The sequence below is a fragment of the Prunus persica genome, chromosome G2, assembly GCF_000346465.2.
Source record: "Prunus persica cultivar Lovell chromosome G2, Prunus_persica_NCBIv2, whole genome shotgun sequence".
Classification (NCBI taxonomy): Eukaryota; Viridiplantae; Streptophyta; class Magnoliopsida; order Rosales; family Rosaceae; genus Prunus; species Prunus persica.
Genome location: NC_034010.1, coordinates 24,195,429 through 24,216,547, shown reverse-complemented (window position 1 = coordinate 24,216,547; position 21,119 = coordinate 24,195,429). Strand labels below are relative to the sequence as shown.

Here is a 21,119-nt window from a genome sequence, read left to right as displayed (position 1 = left end):
TCTAATTATACCCATATTAAATCAAATAAAAAAAGAATGCATTTAATGATACGTTGTAATTATAAATTATTCATAGGGACAAAATAGTCATGAAAATTGTGCATTGAATGTTAGCTCATTTTTCCAAACTTTCCCATGAGGAGGGAAAACAAAACCCAAGTTAAGAGAAGAGCTTCACTTTCCTCCCCTACTTTCCCATGTGCCAGACAACCATTTTCCATACTTGGACTTTTCAAACATGAAAAATCAATTAAATTCCCATTTTCAAGCCTCGTTTCTCAAGAACCAAACGGAGACCATCGTTTATATTTTATAGCAAAATAAAAAACCTATAGTTTATATTTAAAAAATTGATTAATATATAAATTTTAAAATACTCATATGAATTTTAACGTTTTCTCACGTAACCGCCAACAACTATCATCAATCTTGGGAATTGGCGCTGACGTGGTGATGGAGGCTTTATAGCCGATGACCTCAATAATTACTTCAAATAATTTAATTTGAAGTTTTTTTTTTCTGCTGGAATTATATTTATTTCAAAGTTGAAATAGTCCTTTAGGTAAAAAAAGAGTTGAAAAGGTAAATAAAAAATTCATTAAAACGCGGGTAATAGATGATAAATTAAGAAAAAGACAAGGGTGTCACATTTTCAACCAACAAGCACGAGAGTGTACGACACTATAGCATCTCACTCTAAAACCAACTCATCCAAAAATCCAAATCCCCGCGACCGATTCCCAACGCTGCCTCTCTCTCTCTCTCTCTCTCTCTCTCTCTCTCTCCTTCGCGCTCTCTCATTAAACTCCCGAATTAATGGCCACCGCCATAAGCCTGCGCCGGCTCGGAGCCGCCGCTGCAGTCGCAACCGCAGCTAGCGGTGCGTTCCTCATCCAACCGTCGTACTCCACCAGCGACCGCGGCAGTGGGCCTGCCTCCATCGCAGCTGTTCGCCAGAGGATCAGCGACCGCAACGCCGTCGTTCCGCCCAGGGCGGTCCAGGAGTCTGCTCTGATCGCTGCCACAGCCGAGAACCCGCTCGACATTCTCGTGGTCGGCGGTGGCGCCACCGGCAGTGGAGTCGCTTTTGACGCTGTCACCCGAGGCCTCCGCGTTGGTCTCGTCGAGCGCGAGGACTTCTCATCTGGCACGTCGTCGCGTTCCACCAAGCTAATTCACGGAGGTATGCGTATATACAATTATGATACATGTACTTGTAGACTTGTAGTTGTATGCGTGTACGTTACATTACGCGGTTTGTCTAGTTTCAATTTTGTCATTTCCGGTTGCTGTTGACGTTTCTTGGTTTCGTCGTCTTGTTAATGCATTTGTGTGCGTCAATGAGACCGTTGCAATTTTGTTAGCTCTGTATATTGCTACAGCATATGGTTGTTGATTTTGATTTTAATTTTAAGTGGAGATTTGTTGTATTTTTCAATTTAGACTGTATGATTATGATTGGCCTACGGCGATTCATTTTTGTACCTCTTTTTTGTTGTCATACTAAACCTATATTTATCTGTTGCTATGATAAATACTAATTAAAGTGGGCTGTAAGATATGGTGGCTGATATGATATTCAACTTTTTCATTTGGAGTTAATAATTATTAGCCTTCTTTAAGCTACTTTAATTTGATAACATTTTACGGCTAATTGCTTATTTTTAATTGACTTCTATCTTGGTGGCTTATGCAAATTTATTCTGTTAGGTGTTAGGTACTTGGAGAAAGCTGTTTTTAATCTTGACTACGGGCAGCTGAAGCTGGTATTCCATGCACTTGAGGAGCGTAAACAGGTTATTGAGAATGCACCACACCTCTGTCATGCTTTGCCATGCATGACACCATGTTTTGACTGGTTTGAGGTAGTATACTACTGGATGGGCTTGAAAATGTACGATTTGGTCGCAGGACTACGCCTGTTACATGTGTCTAGATATTATTCGGCACAAGAGTCTGTTGAGCTCTTCCCCACTCTTGCAAGGAAGGGTAACAATAAAAGCTTGAAGGGCACCGTGGTGTATTATGATGGGCAGATGAATGACGCACGTCTTAATGTTGGATTGGCGTGCTCTGCTGCAGTAGCTGGTGCAGCAGTGCTTAACCATGCAGAAGTGGTTTCATTTTTGAAGGATGAGGCTAGCAATCGGACAATTGGTGCAAGAATCCGAGACAATTTATCAGGTAGAATTAGAACACACTTCTTCTTCTTCTAGTGACATATATTATGTTGGTGTGATTATGTGAATGATGATTTGAAGATTTCCTTTTGAGCGTTGTGATTCTTACTGTATTTTCTTAAGTTCCCAGGAAAAGAGTTTGATACATATGCAAAAGTTGTTGTGAATGCTGCTGGGCCATTTTGTGATTCTGTAAGGAAGCTGGCAGACAAAGATGTAAAGCCTATGATATGTCCAAGCAGTGGTGTACATATCGTACTTCCTGATTATTATTCTCCTGAAGGTATGGGTTTGATTGTTCCTAAAACTAAGGATGGACGTGTTGTTTTTATGCTACCGTGGTTGGGACGAACAATTGCTGGCACCACAGATTCCAACACCCCTATTACTCTGCTTCCTGAACCACATGAGGATGAGATTCAATTCATACTGGATGCCATTTGTGATTACCTGAATGTCAAGGTCTGTGATTTTCCGTGTTTGTGTGGGTGGCATCTTTGCCTGCATTGCTTATCCACTTTTCAATCACCCAGCACCATGTTTATCACACGTCAAATAGATGTTAGACAAAATTAAATATCTGTTTTCTCAATGATTGCTTTTCTGTCTATTTGGTCAGCTAGTGAGTATTTTGTGTGTAAATTTCACAGTATGATCAAGCCAATTCTTTGAATCATCCCTATTCAGATTGGAAAAGTAGTGCACGTGCATCAGCATTCAGGGCTTGTCACATGCTGTCATTTTGGCCCTTTGTATGATTGGCTGACACAAGCACTTACAGCAAGTAATGCATGATTCATGTTTCTTATATGTTTGTTATGGGAGGCAGTGTAAGGAAACATGCATCTGTCATCTGTTGTTGAATTTACTATCTCGGGTTATGGAGCATTATTTTCCTTGACAGCTTAAGAGATCCTGAAACAAATAACAGGCTATTGATTGACTCCTCAGTATAACACTTTTTCCTTAAGGAATTCTTTGTCTAGTTGATACTTTATATCTAAGCATTTAGTGCTGTAGCTCAGTCTTGGTGTCTTTCTCTTTCTTTCTTGGTTTAGTTTTCTTGTTGAGACTAAAGTATTCTGGAAAATTATAGGTACGACGCACAGACGTTCTCTCCGCATGGAGTGGTATTCGCCCTTTGGCAACAGATCCATCCGCAAAAAACACCGAGAGCATCTCCAGAGATCACGTTGTATGTGAAGATTATCCTGGTTTGGTAACAATCACAGGTGGCAAGTGGACCACTTACCGTGGGTAATGTTTATTTAGTTGTGCTGAGATGACTTAGTTTATAGTTAGAGGTTGTCCTTCACCGGCAACTGAAGCTACACATCCACAGGGGTTTCCAATTTGAGACTAGGCAACAGTATACTTATGTAGTTGGATAGGCTTCTTTTCAAATGTCCCTTCTAGATTGTTTTGCAGATGGCGTACTTAATAGTAGGCTTAAATGTTTAGGTATATTGACATTATAAACTAAGACCTTTACCCTTGACATCTTTGTCACTCCCTTTGTATGCCTGCCTTCCTCTCTGTCTGACTGACTCCACACAAGTATTTTGCTGACTAGAAATTTTTCAGCATGGCAGAAGATGCGGTTAATGCAGCAATAAAGTCTGGAAAGCTCACCCCACAAAATGGATGTTTGACCTCGAAGCTGCAGATTGTCGGTGGAGATGGATGGGACCCTGCATCTTTTACAGTTATTGCTCAACAATATACACGCATGAAGAAGAGTCATGGTAAAGTTGTTCCTGGAGTGATGGACACTGCTGCAGCAAAGCATCTGTCCCATGCATATGGTGCTTGGGCTGAACGAGTTGCTGCCATTGCTCAGGTTGGTTTTTCTCGCTCCAATTTCACTTTGTAGTTATGACATATCATAATATGCTATTGTTGTTGCTGGTGTCTATTTTCATATGTAGAAGAGCGTTTGGGCAAATATTATTATTATTTGGTTTTGCACAATTTTTCTATCCCTCGGTGTAAATAACCCAATATTGGTTCACAATCAATAACATCTTCACCATCTAGAGTAATGATGAGTCCAAGAACACCATCCATTGATGGGTGGTGGGGGCCCATATGTATCATGAGCGTTTGAAAGGGATTAGGTTTCTTTTTAATTGAATTTTTCAAATATAAAGTTAGTCACTGATTATTAAACATCTTTAGAAGTAAGTTTGTTAGAGAATGGTACACTGATGTTTGCTCCATAATTTTTACCACTCTGGATTATGTTAGTGCATAAACTTGTAATCCCTGGGAAATTTGGACTTGTAATTCAGCATGCAAGATTGTGACTTTAGTGACTTTCCTTTGGATCATTCACTTGCTTTTGAGGTTAATGCTTACTTTTAACAACTTCTTTTCAAATTTTAGAATGAAAATCTGGGGAAGAGGCTTGCCCATGGATACCCTATTCTAGAGGCTGAGGTTGCTTACTGTGCTCGAAATGAGTACTGTGAATCTGCCATTGATTTCATTGCTCGGAGATCTCGGCTTGCTTTCCTTGATACCGATGCAGCAAGCAGGGCATTGCCTCGTGTAATTGAAATATTAGCTTCTGAACACAACTGGGATGATTCGAGGCAGACGTACGAGCTAAAGAAGGCCAAAGAATTTTTGGAAACCTTCAAATCTTCAAGAAATGCTCAGTTCCATGATGGGAAACATGTGTAGTAAGTTCATTGATCTCCTGTTTATCACTTGATGTCTCTCTAATCCTGATCAACAAATTAGTTTATGGAATTAATCAGTAGTTAAAGAATATCGGCCGCTTGTCTGTGCTTCAGGTTTGCGCATTCATTTTTCGCGGATACATAACTGGCGGCAAGTTTTCCAGCCTTATTCTGGTGCAAAGGAGTATGCCTGCCATACACACTCTATGGTGATAGTATACACGTTTATGAAAATTAACTGTTGCTCTCTTGGGATTGTCTTAAACAGACATCTGCCAAAATAATTTGTTACAAGATTTTCAGCCCATTCGTCCAGGGTTGCTGGTAAATTTTTTCAATTGATCCTAATCGGTGTATTTTCGGGTTTCCAAATTAAAATTGTAATCTTGGGAAAAAACATGATCATTAATAATAAATTTTTATCACCTTCAGTTTGCTTGCATATTATTATTAGCCAGAAGCATACATGAGTTATAACAAAGTGGCCAAAGCTTTTGACAAGAACCAACTTTCGCATGTTTTTTTCTTCTTCAAGTGTTTTAACATAACATTGTATCCTTTTTATCTGACTCGCGGGTTATCGCTGGGTCTAATACTCAAATATTTCAAAGTTATTTTTCTGAGAGTTTTGAGATATAAATAAATATTTTTAAAAAATAAAAAATAAAAAATAAAAATATATCTACCTCTTGGATCATATATCCACTGCAAAAACCTCAACCAAAAACCAAAAGACCCGGCCATAAAAAATGGCTTCAGTGGCAGCTGCTGCACTAGCTTCGCTCTCTTCTTCACTCTTCTCCAAACCCTCACTCTCTCTCATACCCATCCGTACACTTCCTCGCATCACCTGTTCCCTCTCTACTTCTTCTTCTTCTTCCTCTCTAGAGTTCAACATCACCTTCGCGCCATCTAAGCCCAAGCCCAAACTCAAACCCGATTCCGCAGAGCCCGACCCGGAGGCTCTCGCCGGCCAGCTCATCATCCCGTGGATCGTCCGCGGCGAGGATGGCAACCTCAAGCTCCAGTCGCACCCTCCTGCGCGTTTCCTCCAGGCCATTGAGACCAAGAGCAAGACGAAGAAGAAGAAGGAGGGCGCTGAGAAGCGCGTGCCCACAGCTGAGCCCAAGTATTCAAAAGCCGCTCGTAGGTTCTACAACGAAAATTTCAGAGACGCTTCGCAGCGGCTCAGCAAGGTTCTCGCTGCTGCCGGAGGTAATTATATCAACTCCTCCTCTCTATGCATGTATGTAATTTGGGCCATTGATTGAAGAATGGCATTTTTCAAATTCAAAATTGAACCCATTTCTCCAATTTCACTGTTTTCCAGTGTTAATGGTTTTCCTTTGGTTTTAGTGGCGTCAAGGAGGAGCAGCGAGCAACTTATTTTTGATGGGAAGGTCACTGTGAATGGCTCCGTATGCAATACTCCTCAGGTTAGCTTCTTCTTCTTTTTTTCTCTGTATATTTCCATAATCATTCCTTCCCCTATTTCATGTGTTGGGTTGTATTTGATATTGTATATCTTTTTAGCCTCACGGATTCACAGTTATACTTTAGTGTTACAGTTTTACTATACTAGTATTTCTTTTGTTTATGTGTAGTCTCGAGTTGATCCTGGAAGGGATATCATATATGTCAATGGAAATCGGCTTCCAAAGAGACTGCCTCCAAAGGTTTATCTTGCCCTTAACAAGCCTAAAGGGTATGCCACTGCTACTGGCTTCTTGCTGCCCTTGTTTTGGCCTCTATGGTTATTCTTTGTTGCAAACTTTTCAATCTGAAATTAATGCATTTATATTATGATGATAGGTACATTTGCGCATCTGGGGAGAATAAATCTGTGTTGAGTTTATTTGAAGATTATTTGAAGACTTGGGTATGTTATGGCTTACCATGCATTTTGCATTTTCGTCTAACACTTCATCAATTCGATGCCTACTGCCTATGTGGGCAAGTGTGGATTAAAGGATTATTTTAGCATTTAGAAATGTATCCTGGTAGCATAGTCATGTATTCAATTAGCATATTCACGCATTCAATTCGTCAATTGATCAACTTGTATTTTGCATTTTCAGGATAAGAGAAATTCCGGAATACCCAGACCACGACTATTTACTGTTGGCCGTCTTGATGTTGCTACAACTGGGTTGATCATTGTGACTAATGATGGTAGTATATTCAAAACATATATCATCTGCCTTTGTACGAAAATTTAAAATAGAACTGATTCAGCTAATATCCTAATCCATTGTTATATGTTCTCAGGAGATTTTGCTCAAAAAATATCACATCCTTCATCAAACTTGTCAAAGGAGTAAGAGTACACATCATTCTGTTCTCTTCTACTATTTTAGGACTATCATGTTTAACCATCAATAGAGAAAGAACATTCGAAACAAAAAATTTATGCCTGAAATCATGTGAAAAAGTAAGATTATTAAAAATTTCTAAGAAATGGATTTCAAGTTGGTTCAAAAAACAAATTTGGGCATATGTATTTGCAAGTTCATAATGTCATCATCTGGTCATTGTTCTCCGTTAGTTGATATTTTGTGGTACAAGTAATTTCCATTGGAATATGAATGCTGATGACCTACACCTTTACATTGTAATTGTAGATACATTGCAGCAATAGAAGGTGTAGTCAGTAAGCGGCACCTGTTAGCCATCAGTGAGGGAACAGTCATTGAAGGCGTCCATTGCACCCCAGATTCTGTGGAGTTGCTACCACAACAGCCAGATATGTCAAGACCCCGTTTGCGTATTGTGGTACTAATTATCTGTTCATGCCTCTCTTTTGCTTTCTTTTCTTTTTTATATATGAAAAAAATGACAGATTATATGTTGACATATCATTGTTTTGTTAGTCCAAAAATGCTAGTACAAGATACTTTTATTTTATCCCTTTGTTTTTCATTTCTTTTGGTCATGGACTGTATCTTCTCATGCACAATCAATGTTTCATGTTATCATGTTTTGGGGAAGCTACATTGCCTTCTGACTAAGGAGATGCACACAGAATGTTAACCTGAACAACTATAAAGTTGTGGCTAAAGCATGCAATTTCAACTTGTGCAATACCGATCACATGGATTTCATTTTATCCACCTGGATTCATGTAGGTTCATGAAGGGAGGAACCACGAAGTACGAGAACTAGTGAAAAATGCTGGACTTGAGGTTAGATTTGTTTATTGGGCGGAGCATTTCTTTCATTCCATAAATAATTCTGATTTTGTTTGTCTTTTTGTCCTCAATCGATCACATTTATGAAGAAATATGAGGTGGACTTAGTGATCCTCTAAATTTGATTTGTAATATGAATTTGTGACTATATTGAATAAAAGTTTTCTTGTTGCTGCTTTAAGACAGTAAATACTTTACTTTCATTAAAAATATTCCTAATTTTGTTTTCTTTTTAAATGTTTTGATTCGTCATTATGCTGTTTTTGAAGTTGTTAGAGTTACAGTTGTTTCTATGTTCCACATACGTGTTGTGAACTTGAGGTATGATTTTAAAGATCTGTGTGGTCATTACCCTAGAAACTGAAAATATGGTGATAAATTTGACCCTTGATGACATGGACTTACCAATCTTAAATTCCCCGCTTGTTCTTACCTGTATTGTTTCTTGTTTTTGAAATTTATGTTCTGCTTATGCTGATTGCTTCTGTGTCTTCTTGTTCCAGATACATTCATTAAAGCGCGTACGCATAGGTGGTTTCAGGCTTCCATCAGATCTTGGGTAATTGTTCATAAGATCACCCTGTTATGTATTGGCAGTTATGCATGTCAAAAGTATTTAGCATTTATTTCATTCTTGTAGTTGGTATCATAACTAAAAGTTATCTGATGCTCTGTTTAACTTGTACAAGGAACATGCATATGCAATAGCCACTATCCATCATAATTTACTCCTAGACCCTTTGAGTTGTTTGCTAATTGACTTCAAATTTTCAGGCTTGGAAAGCACATGGCTTTAAAACAAGGCGATCTTTCCGCCTTGGGTTGGAAGAGTTAGGAAGGTTCATTGGCTGGTTTTCCTGTAAGTTAGTGCATCTTCAAGGCGCTGTCAGGGACTTCACCAATGTATCAAGCCGAAGCTATTGAATTGGCCCGACCCCTTTTTCAGGCAGTATTTGGATATGCTTGGAATCATCTTGTTGGTTGGTTGAAGTTTATGCCTCAACCGATAACGGGATACAAGCCATGCTCATTGCAGGTGTTAGAGCTAATGTATAAACCTCGGAAGTGTACGAATTGCTGGGCTGCATAGTCATATTCCGGGGTGCCACACATGATTAACTAGAACCTCTAACCAAAATGGTTGTTTTTCTGTTCATAATCATATGCTGTTTGCCACAAAAACAGAAATTGCGATGGACTTCACTTAGATTAATTGTAAATCAAAGAGAATATGTAACCTATTCTAGATTTTTGTAGTTTCTGGTTGTTGCTATTGATAGATTGGATTTTTCATCTGAACCATTGATGAATTTCAAATCAATTCCTGTGATTCTTTTTTTTTTTTTTAATTTTTTTTTTAAATCACCAAACATAGATTTGGTCTTGACTGGTGAAACCAAGCTGCTGCAGTTTTAGCCATTTCTAGTTTTCAAATCAATAAATGAAAATTTGTCAGAGTCAAAGTATCTCTCTCTAATCTATTTCCATTCTGTCCAAGCCATAAGAGGCTAAAAAACTTTATTAAAAGAACACTACATGCTATCATTGTCTCATTCCAGCTGGGATTTGTGGTACGTCGCCGGCCAAATCAACACAACCAAACAAATAGCCCACATGAAATGACATGAAATGCCAACATTTCTTCATCTTCCTCACTCCGACACGTCCAACTCATTTCACTTCAAAACAACCCAAGTTACTCAGCCATCTGCCATCTGGGAGATGTGCATTAATCTTTTCTAATCTTTTTACTATTGAATAATTAGGTTTAATTAATATATGTAATATAAGTTCAATGTATATTACCAAACCAATGTAAGATCTTTTTTATAAAGTTGCGTTGGATTGGATGATTGAAGTGGTCAGCTTTTGACTTGAACAAGAAAGTTTCACACCAAATCTTCTGTTTGGGACGGCAAAGTTCATTCAGTTGTGTCTTTCTACATACAAAATGACAGACACAAAGCTAGAAACACAACACTTCTTTATTAAAAAAAAGAAAAAAGAAACCAATTGAACCATCCATTACAAACGATCATGTTTTTACTTTTCGTTGTGGATGAATTAACCATCACCAGTTAATATCATTGTCTCTCTGATTACGATGTCCTAAACACTACATGCGCCCCATCGCTTTTATAAATGGGTGATTTTTTTGCAATGCTTGCAAAGAAGGGTGTTCTATTTATGAGAGGGACCTACAAGCAGACATACATAGATTCACCCACCATCCATTTGCACTCATTGACACATGACGGAATTGTTCGTGTTTATTTTGCAGGCGTAAATTAAGCCAGGTGGTTAGAACAAATAACTCGTCCCATTGCACTCAAATTTGAATCTTAATTGCTCTAAATTAGATTAATTTATGAATTGGTGAGGGATAAGCTATGGGGATTCCTAAGCTGGGCCAGCATCATACTGGGGCCAGCACTGTAGAACTTTACTGGGTCCACAAATATTTTCATATAATGACAACATTGACAAGCAAAGCCAATGAGAAAAAGAAAACAGAATGTCATGGAAAAAGGCAGTAATAATAGACATGGGCCACGTGCGGATGAAATGGAAGGTGAAAAAGTGGGTCTCTGCAATTCGAAAAAGAGAAGCACAACTTTATTACTTTACGGCATTCAAGGAAAAAGAACAGCAAAATAAACACCAAATAAATATATAACGGCCGTCTCTTGTCTCCTCAAACGTAACCCACAACGCGGGAACCAGTTTCTTTCATATCTAATTTGCGCTTCGCAAATCGCAATCCCTCTCTCTCATTCATTTGTTATTCTTTCTTTCTTTCTCTCTCTTCCGTCGTGCCGGCCTCTACACACACACACACACTCTCTCTCTCTCTCTCTCTCTCTCTCTCTCTCTCTCTCATGAATCATAATAAAGCTCGAGAATCTTCTTGCTCTGCAATTCTCTGCATCTGGATTTACTGACTCAGAATTGATTTCAGAAATCAATGGCTGCTTCCTTTTCTTCGTCTTCTTCGTCTTCGTCTTCTGTACGATCATCGTCGTCGGCAACAGCAGTGGCAGCGGTGCATAATAATGGCAGTAACGGTGTTAGTGGGAGGTCTGAGAGACAGCAAGTCCCTCCTACTCACTCCAGTAGACAAACGACGTCGTCACAAGCCCATAGCCATCGTTCTAAGCCGTCTTCAAGCTCACGGCGCTCCGTTACTCCCAACTCTCGAACTCCCCACTCTAACCCCGACTATCAGCAAGGTCTCCCTCCCTCCCTCTCTCTCTCTCTCTCTCTCTCTCTCTCTCTCTCATTTAGTTTTGAATTTTGGAATTTATGTTCTTGTTAATCGAAATTGATATCAAGCACATTTCAACTTTGATTTTGCTGATGTGAGTTTTAGAGTCTTAGAGCAATGAACAAAATTTAAATTTAAAAAAAAAAAGTATTTTGTTTGTCTTTGTTTGGTTTGGCTCATAATTTCCAACAGAGCCTGGAAGAGTGAGGGTTGCTGTTAGGCTTCGACCGAGAAATATCGAGGACCGGAGTTCGGATTCTGATTACGCAGACAGTGTTGAGTTGCAGCCAGAGGTGATTTGAAGTGTGACATTTTCCCAGAATTATGATGATTGATTCTTAAAGCATATTTATTTAATAATCTAATAAATTAAAAGTATCGATTTTCTCTCTATGTATAATGTAGCTGAAGCGGCTAAAGTTGAGAAAGAACAATTGGAGTTCTGAGTCTTATAGATTTGATGAAGTTTTTACTGAAACTGCCTCCCAAAATCGTGTTTATCAAGTAGTGGCAAAACCTGTAGTTGAGGTGAGTGGCCCAGTATATATATTCATGTCAGGTGTTGAAATGCTCAATGTGTCGTTCTATTGCACCTGTCTGGATATCTTTATTTCATTGGTTAATTTCAAGCCAATGTTTACTTTTGTCATTATCGCAGAAGAAATTTATCTTTAAAATTTTTGGATGCCATGTTAATTATGTACATTCAATTTTGATATTCTTTTGCAGAGTGTATTGAATGGATATAATGGGACAGTTATGGCCTATGGCCAAACCGGTACCGGGAAAACTTACACAGTTGGCAGTCTGGGTAAAGATGACCCATCTGAGCGTGGTATTATGGTTAGAGCTTTGGAGGACATAATTTCGAATACAACTCCAGCTAATGATAGCGTGGAAGTTTCCTACTTGCAGGTAGCAATCTATGTTACATCAACATTTCCTTATGTGTTTTGTGTTTGTTGTTCCTTCATATGAACTTCTTAGAGAGTTTGATAATCCACTATCCACTATGGTCAGGGTTTTGTGTCAAAGTTCAGGGCAAACTTTATTGTTGAAGTGCTAGATTTCCACCGTTAGCGTGGTTTTGTTCACTGCTCCATGTAAAATCTTAATTGAAACTTTTCATTTCTTGAGTTGAACGCTACACTGCTAAAAACAAAAAAAGTTTTGGAATTCAGTAGAACTTTGCAAGTCTTAATAACAACTTAGGAAAGTACTGGTGAACCTGGAGGTGTAAGCTATAATTTCATGGATTTGAACATGGGTCCAGTAAACAATGTGTGCAGTTTAAGGCCCATCACATCAACTTGTCAATTTGTTGTATGAGACTATGATGAGGTATTACTATCAGGAAGGTGTGAACTTCCACCATCTCTAGTAGAACTCTGTCCTTCTTATCCAGTAGAAGAAGAATGGCTGAAAATATAGTTGTTTTCAGTCAAACCCTTGTCATTATATATTGTTTGCAGTTTAAGTGCCTGCCATATCTTTCAATAACTATTATGAACATAAACTTATATTTTCTCAGTTGGTACTTGTTCCAAAATTCTAAAGATTACTTGTCATATGATCCCTTATATGTTGAAGTAGATAGTCATGTTACTACCACATGTTGGGTGATTGCTCATTTATGAAGAACTGTGTTTGTTGCTCCAGTTGTACATGGAATCTATTCAAGATTTGCTTGCACCAGAAAAGACTAATATTCCTATTAGTGAGGACCCCAAGACTGGTGAAGTGTCACTTCCTGGTGCTTCAGTAGTAAGAGTTAAAGATCTTGATCACTTTTTACAACTTCTGCAAATTGGTGAGGCAAACCGTCATGCAGCTAACACGAAGCTGAATACGGAATCTTCACGTAGCCATGCGATTCTCATGGTGGGTCTGTTGTATAATTTTGGGTTTATTGATTAATGCTTGCTAGACATTGTTTCTTTGAATAACAGTGATCTGGACTTATTCATTATTTGAATCTTTTATGTTTACAGGTTTTCATTCGCAGAGCTGTGCAAGAGAATGCTGTAGATGAGATGATTTCTCAAGAAAAAGCCTCTAGGGCTGATTTATCTGGTAGAAATAGTGTACCTATAGTTCGAAGAAGCAAGTTGCTGATTGTCGATCTTGCAGGATCTGAAAGAATAGATAAATCTGGTTTGTCGTCGATACTGTACACCTGAAGTAGTACTTTAAGCTCTCATTTCCCCCCACTTGTTTTTCCATTATTAAAAGATTATTGGCATTTTTAAAATTATTTATGACAATCACTTTTAGGACTCAACACTAAGCATTATTAATTTCACTCGAGGTCTTTCCATAAGTGTTGCTGGGTTCTACATATCTTGTGTTGGAAGCATGATCTTGTGTTAATTTAAGCCAGATAGCATGTATTCTTTCTTGAAATAATCTGCAGTTTTCAGTTGTAAAATTCTGGGGTGGCATCTTGGTTTGATGGCATTGTTATTCCTGACATTATTTTTCTCATGTTGCAGGCAGTGAGGGCCACTTGCTCGAGGAGGCTAAATTTATAAATCTTTCACTCAGTTCCCTTGGAAAATGTATAAATGCATTGGCGGAAAACAGTCCACATATCCCTACGAGAGATTCTAAGCTTACGAGGTTGCTTCGTGATTCATTTGGAGGTTGTCCCAGATATCTAACATTCTGCTCTATATCTTTTATATGTATATAATTTTTATTTTGCATCATTTTTATTACATCGATAATGTTCTTTGCTATGTATTTGGGCTTAATTAATTGCTTGAGAATATCATTTGGTCATTTGGTGAGACCAGTGAGAAACAGTAATTTGATAGTATGTTTATATATGTTATTCTTCAAATTTGATAGTATAATTGCAGTTTTTATTTTTATTTTTTATGATTTTGCTTTAAGGAAATGCATTATTGTTTCTACTAAATAGGCTCTGCGAGGACTTCACTTATAATAACGATTGGGCCATCAGCAAGGCACTATGCAGAGACCACTAGCACAATTATGTTTGGACAACGGGTGAGGATTTGGAAGATTGTTTCATCTCTCTTTTAATGCCTTGGAACTTCAGTTTCAATTTGTTCAATACATTTTATTGTAAGGATTTGGAAGTTTATATATTATGATGAAAACTAGCATGTAAATGCATTATTTTCTTCTTAGACTTTGTCAGGTAGCATTTCTTTTCAATAAATTAGTATTGATGAGGAATGGAACCATGTGGCCTAATTTGAGTTCAAAATGTTAAGAAATGAGTCTGCTGGTTTTGTGACAAAAATTTATATCCCTGCCTCTAGTTGTATCATTTACCCCGTCAAAGAATTCCAGGCCTTCTTTTTCTTTTTTTGTTGAGGAAAATGGTCTAAGGGGTCTACCTAGTTCCAAAGTCAGGCTAGTTGACGATGTAATCAGCTCAATTATCTGGTCTTGCCTTGGTTATAGAACACCAACTATCAGTTTGTCCAGGTTTCGTTTTGTGTCTCAGTATGTGATGTATTTACAAGGAAGAGAATAGAATATACAAACAAGGAAGAAGGCATTGAAGTTTATGTTAACCCTAATGTATGGCTAAATTGAGTTCCAATGTAAATTCTAGTATCTGTTTTTGGTTTCATAATTTTAATACTTTGAACTGCTGATGTCATGTCATGTTATTAGTTTAGCTCATTTATTTAATTGGCAAGAAACTTATATTTCATACAAGACATGGTGTTACTTCTTTTGCAGGCAATGAAAATAGTAAACATGGTGAAACTTAAAGAAGAATTTGATTATGAAAGTCTATGTCGGAAGCTTGAGAACCAAGTAGACCATCTCACTGCACAAATGGAAAGGCAACAGAAGTTGTTGGACAGTAACAAATTTGAATTGGAAAGTCAGCTGAGAGAATGTCAAGACTCTTTTTCTGAGGCCAAACAAAATCTAATCTCAAGGTCTGAGGTAGTTGTCTCTCCTAGAAACCATATTTGTAATTTGGTTGAAGAATGCTGGCCTTAATATGATGAGGGTTGGATGTAACACATATTTGAGTCTTTTGGTCTGTCTTTTCCTTCTATAATATCTGTTGCATGCTTGCAGTTTTTGGAGAAGGACAATACTCGTTTGGAGTTGGATCTGAAGGATCTTTTAGATGAGCTGAAGCGTCAGAAAGAACACAGTGATCTGATGCATGATAAGGTTGCACAGCTTGAAGCAAGTTCAGAACATGGCAAGGTATTTCCTTTTTCAAGATACAGTGCGAGAATGTTGGCTTCCATCTTCATTTCATTTTGATGGCTATTCATCTAGTTATTTCCTTGTCAATCTTGCTGAGGCGAGATTGTGATCATGATTATCGATGTTGGTTCTACCATTCTAGTGGCTAGTCTCTTTTCTCATTATTGGTGGCCCACATCCCAACTTTGCTTTTTAGAATAATGGTAAACAAAACAAAAAGTATCATATAGACAAATCATTTATGCAGCAGCAGACACACATATGTAGAGTTTATACTGTTTTCATAATAAAATATTTTGACCTTTATGAGCAGAGCACAATACTTATAGTGTTGTTCTTATAGCAACACCAGCTTGAAAGTTCTATGTATCAGAAAGTATTAGCTGATACCACTCAGTTGTATGAGGAGAAAATAGCAAAGTTGATTAAGCAGCTAGAAGAAGAGCATGATCGTGCTGAACGCGCAGAGGAGCAATTGGATGCGGTGAAAACTCTTCTGACTGAAGGTCAGAAGACTATTCAAGTAAGTTATTCATGCATTTCTCATAGAACATATCTTTTTTTTTTCCCTTTTTAACTTTTAACAGTTTTCTGTAATATCCTTGGCATGCTATTTTTTTTATTTTTTTTATTTTGGAAATGGAATTTTAAAGTGTGATTTCTTATGCATTACTCATTCACGTTATGTTTGTATTTTATTTGAAAACTTTGAATTATGGTCTTTTTTTTTTTCTTTTTCTTTTTTTGTGCATGATGGAAACATTATATCTGACCACAAACCATAATCACTGTTTTTGTAGCAACATGAGATGCAAAATTCTACATATCAGTTAGCACTTGCCGAAACTACTCAGATGTATGAGAAAAAAATATCTGAGTTAATAGAACAATTGGAGGATGATCACGCCCGTTTTGAAGATCTGGAAGAACAATTGGATTTGGTGAAGAAGCAACGTGATCATCAAAACTCAATGCAGGTTAAACTTATCCCTAAAACTTACTAGATGAGCCCTTTGTGATGTGCCCTGTATTTGGAAGAGTCCAGTGTGCTTCTGGTGGCATTTATCCAATACTATTATTTTTAACATGTATATAGGCCAAAAAAAAAAAATTAATCCCTAAATAATTAAAATTGTACTTTTTATTGAGTTGGGAAAAGTTTTTATGCAGCCGCTATCTGCCTTTATTCTCCCTGGTTTGATGATTCTCCAAAATTCAAGACTCCTTTACACACATACTGTTACTAAAATATGTTGCTCTGTGGTTTAAAATCCAGGGGAAGAAGGAGATTGGTGAACTTAAAGTGAAGTTACAAGAAATGAATCAGCTACATGAACAAGCTGTAAATGAAGTTCAGTCCTTGAAATTAGAGCGTACTGATCTATCAGAGGAGAAGGTACGGTTAACATATAAAAAGGAAAAGTATGGCTCAGTATTTTTCCCCCTCAACATGTAGACTAATACTGATTTTGATGTGGTCATGCATTTGCACCTACGGTTTAAATGAGTTTAGTTTTCAGTTAAGGTTGAGATACTAAATTATTCATGATCTTTTCTGTAATTGGGACTATAAAGGCAAGACTCAGTGAAGAACTTCAAGATGTGAAGCAAAGACTTTTAATTGAAGAGAAGCAAAGGAAGTCTGTAGAGAATGAGCTGGTCAAATTAAAGAAGGCTGTACCAGAGAAAGAAGATGATTTTGAGGCAAGTTGTTAATGCATTTTCAAAAATATGATGTTCATCATTAAAATATAAGTTCTTATATTTGAAGTTCTCCAGGACAAGAAATCATATATGAAGGAAAATATACATAAAGGATCTTCTGCTTTTGGGAATCCAATGGGATTACACAATTCAAATCCATCAAGGGATACACTTTCTGGTCAGAGGGCCACAATTGCAAAATTATGTGAAGAGAGTAAGATTTATTATATAATAAAGCCACAAAGTTTGGAGAACTATTTTTGCCTTTTCCAATTCCACTCATTGAAATATTTCCGTTGACAATTTAATTCACTAAATGAATTCAGTGGGGCTTCAAAAGATCTTGCAATTGTTGACATCCGAAGATTCAGATGTCCAAACCCATGCTGTGAAGGTGGTAGCCAATCTTGCAGCTGAAGGTACGCATTTTCTATTCTATATTAGCGGATAAATGCATGCTTTTCATCCCCTTTCAAAGGAGTTGACGGTATTATTATTGCAATGTGCTTCATGGGCATTCTGCATCTGACCTTTTCCCCCTTTCCCTCCATCTTTTATGAATTGCTGTCGTCCTTAAGTTTATAGTTTTTGCAAATTACCTTGTCTTAACTTGATTTTACTAGATGAAATTTCTCGGGAACTCTTTGGAGAACATTTTTCTAGTTTTCTCATCATGCAAAAACATAGGACGTACTGTAGCTGTGTAATATGCAGAAAACCAGAAAAATTAGCCCATTTGGTCATTTAACTGGGTAGCATTATTCTACCTTTATGTAATATGCATCTGTTAGTGTTTCTGTTAAAGAAAGACATGCATCTGTTTCACGGAAGTTCTTATTCTGGAATTTGGTTAAGATATGGGACAGGTTAACTCGAAGTATGATCCAGATTTTGCTTAGATCCAAGTAGAATAAAAATAAAATATGTAAATATGGGCCAAGTAAAAGAATATTCATATTCAGGCCAAAAAAGAAATGAAAAAAAGGAGTGTTCATGTTAAAAGATTGGTTGAAGTACTAACACTGCTTGTCATTTGTCAAGAAGAATATATATTATATAAATCTTAATATCAAATTTCGTTAGCTCTTGGGTATGTGTCAGTACATACATGCTACTTATGTTTCTAGCCACACGCAAACACGCACTTCTTGATAGAAAGCAGCGCACACATTTCGTGATAGAAAGTAGCTGTTTATTTGTTTTGCCTAATCAACAACAAAGTTATTTTTGGATGTTTTCAGTAACAAAAATTAAAAGCAGTCAAAATAACTTCCAGTAGATTGATCTTGTATTAATAACTACATAATATTGCCAGTAATATTTGATGCGGGCGTTATTCAACAACTATTTTTTACCCTTATTTGCCAATTATCTTTAATCCCACTGTTAAATAGAGAAAATCTTAATCCCCACAATCAAATGCCTTGTGTTATTAGGTTGACATCAGAAAATCAGTCTAATGGGAAAAAAATTTGTGTTCCTATAAAATTGATGCATGCTACTTTGATTTTCTCATAAATTATAATAGTGATCTTCTATGGCATATTTTTATGCATTTGATTTGAAAGGTCTCTTTCATGATCTATCACTGCTCCTGTCACAGGGCCAACAGTTAACTTGAGGATTTAGTTATGTGTACCAATTAAGGTTTTCCTTTATTTTCAGATACTAATCAGGCAAAGATTGTGGAGGAAGGCGGTTTAGATGCTTTGCTTATGCTGTTGCGATCCTCACAAAATACAACTATCCTTAGAGTGGCTTCTGGGGCCATTGCCAATTTGGCAATGAATGGTAAACCTGATTCCTTTTTTCACGCACTGTAGCATGCTTGTGGAAAATGCAAACCAATCTGATTATTAAGCATATACCATTGGAGTTGCTGATTATATGAACATTGAACTGCACATTTATTGACAAATATAAAACTATGTATTGCCTGCTATCTTGTGGTCTTGTAGTAAGGTCGGCAGAAAATGACTCCTTAATTCTAGGAAAGGCAAGACCCTAGGCAGTAAAAGGTTGGGGCTTTGGAGGGGTGGGGAAAGAAATTGATGTTAGAGTGTTGAATTTTGATCATTTTCCTTAATTTATATCCTCCTCTTCTTATTTTGTCTTTTGTTTCTCTTTTAACTCTTCTCAGAGGTAAATCAAGGCTTAATTATGAGCAGAGGTGGAGCTCAACTACTAGCAGATACAGCATGCAAGACAAATGATCCACAAACTCTTAGAATGGTTGCTGGAGCACTCGCTAATTTATGCGGAAATGGTAAGCATAAGATGATTTTAGAGTACTTTATCAAGAACTTTTGTACATAGTCAAGAACTTCTGTACATAGTCAAGAACTTCTGTACATAGCATATGGGCACACGGTTTAACTTTGAAGTACCGAATGATCTTTCCTTGAACCGAATCACTAATTAGCATCATCATATCGTTTATGCCATACGTGGTTGAGTACTCAAAACATGGTTTAAACTCCAAGTGTATCTTATTATGTTATCTCTCAAGTTTCCTTTTAAATGGATGGAGGCATGCGTGGTTTTTGTTAATTACAGAAAGATTACACATGATGCTGAAAGAAGATGGAGGCATTAAGGCACTCTTGGGAATGGCGAGGTCCGGGAGTAGCGATGTTGTTGCTCAGGTTGCTAGAGGGCTGGCTAACTTCGCAAAATGTGAATCCCGTGGAATTCTTCAAGGTTGGTAGAAGTTGCCATTTTTGTAGTTGTGTACATTTAAACGCTGCGTCTTATTGAGTGTAACATATGCAGGACACAGAAAAGGTCGTTCACTTTTGATGGAAGATGGTGCCCTTGCCTGGTTGATTGGAAACTCCAAGACTACCTCAACTTCAACACAACGCCATATGGAGCTTGCTCTCTGCCATTTGGCACAAAATGGTAATAATCCCACTGACTGAACTTAAGCATTTTTGACTGAGAATTTTACATATTTCAAATCAATCAGACAACCAATAGTGATTACATTACATTCCTCAAGTTTTTGAAAGTTTTAATGAATAATTCAACTAGTAAACACAAGCAGCAGAAAAACTGTGACGGGTGTTACAAATTCGTATACAATTTGGTCAGATGCTGCACTTTCTAGGTTTAGAAATTTTGATGCTTAGGATGATGAATGAACCTTTTTACCTTTCAGATCATAAACTACTAAGGCAGTAATTCTATGATCTATTATTCATGCAGAGGACAATGCAAGAGATTTCATATCCAGTGGAGGGCTGAATGAGATTGTACGAATATCAGTCGAATCCAGTAGGGAAGATATCCGCAACTTAGCAAAGAAGGCGTTGAGAGTGAATTCAAAATTTCAGAATGAGATGCATGCTGAATAGTAACGTGTATAGAATCACAACCTTTGTAGCATATTGTTTTGTAGCCATATGTGTTTTTTTATCAACTGAAATTGGAAGTCTGGACTTGAAAGGGTGAAGGCTCTGGGCCTTGGTTTTGCGTGATGCATGGATTGGGAGATCTACAATGATTTTTATGTGGAAATGCTATTACCAGCCCAGTTCTTTTGCTCATCATTTATAAGGCCAAAAATACACGAGGGACATATCGAAAAAATTAAAATTAAAAAAATTAAATGGGAAAGATTTACGAAGTAACAGTACTTGTCTTGTGATACTCTTTCATAAAATCAAAATCTTGTTTTGGGGCCAGAAACAGCAGTTGAAGTGGATTTGACTGGACTGAAAACCCAAATTACCCCAAGACCTTGGCCTAGGCCTTAAGGCTTAAACCCTGAGTCGGATCTTGAACCTCGGGCTTCGAACTCAGACCATTTTTACACAGTTATTTTGATTAAAGAAAAACAATGTCCAATCTCATTCCATCCCTAAGTAATACAATCATACAAGAGTAA

At 37.4% G+C, this 21,119-nt stretch overlaps 3 protein-coding genes across 4 annotated transcripts; all 3 read left to right on the top strand.

Annotated features, from left to right (window-relative positions):
* Positions 515-5,306, top strand: LOC18784680 (glycerol-3-phosphate dehydrogenase SDP6, mitochondrial). The gene is made up of 7 exons (XM_007218799.2): positions 515-1,183; positions 1,711-2,184; positions 2,311-2,642; positions 3,277-3,437; positions 3,765-4,020; positions 4,566-4,864; positions 4,979-5,306. Coding segments are annotated over exons 1-7 (1,890 nt in total). The 5' UTR covers positions 515-816; the 3' UTR covers positions 4,980-5,306.
* On the top strand, positions 5,386-9,391 carry LOC18787576 (uncharacterized RNA pseudouridine synthase aq_1464). The gene is made up of 10 exons (XM_007218000.2): positions 5,386-6,079; positions 6,221-6,300; positions 6,469-6,569; positions 6,677-6,743; positions 6,943-7,036; positions 7,133-7,181; positions 7,486-7,636; positions 7,990-8,046; positions 8,556-8,611; positions 8,827-9,391. The coding sequence occupies exons 1-10, from the start codon at positions 5,614-5,616 to the stop codon at positions 8,885-8,887; spliced, it is 1,182 nt and encodes a 393-aa protein (XP_007218062.1). The 5' UTR covers positions 5,386-5,613; the 3' UTR covers positions 8,888-9,391.
* On the top strand, positions 10,697-20,605 carry LOC18785463 (kinesin-like protein KIN-UC). 2 transcript variants are annotated; one of them, XM_020556174.1, is made up of 21 exons: positions 10,697-11,282; positions 11,510-11,610; positions 11,723-11,845; positions 12,047-12,232; positions 12,977-13,198; positions 13,309-13,471; positions 13,810-13,959; positions 14,241-14,329; positions 15,038-15,250; positions 15,389-15,523; positions 15,879-16,049; positions 16,327-16,503; positions 16,803-16,922; positions 17,102-17,230; positions 17,306-17,444; positions 17,557-17,649; positions 18,896-19,021; positions 19,371-19,496; positions 19,787-19,930; positions 20,003-20,131; positions 20,438-20,605. In XM_020556174.1, exons 1-21 carry the CDS (start codon positions 11,018-11,020, stop codon positions 20,584-20,586), a joined length of 3,150 nt encoding a protein of 1,049 aa, XP_020411763.1. In that variant the 5' UTR covers positions 10,697-11,017; the 3' UTR covers positions 20,587-20,605. The 2 variants fall into 2 exon arrangements, with proteins under 2 accessions (XP_020411763.1, XP_007221041.1); XM_007220979.2 differs by having other exon boundaries at positions 15,870-16,049.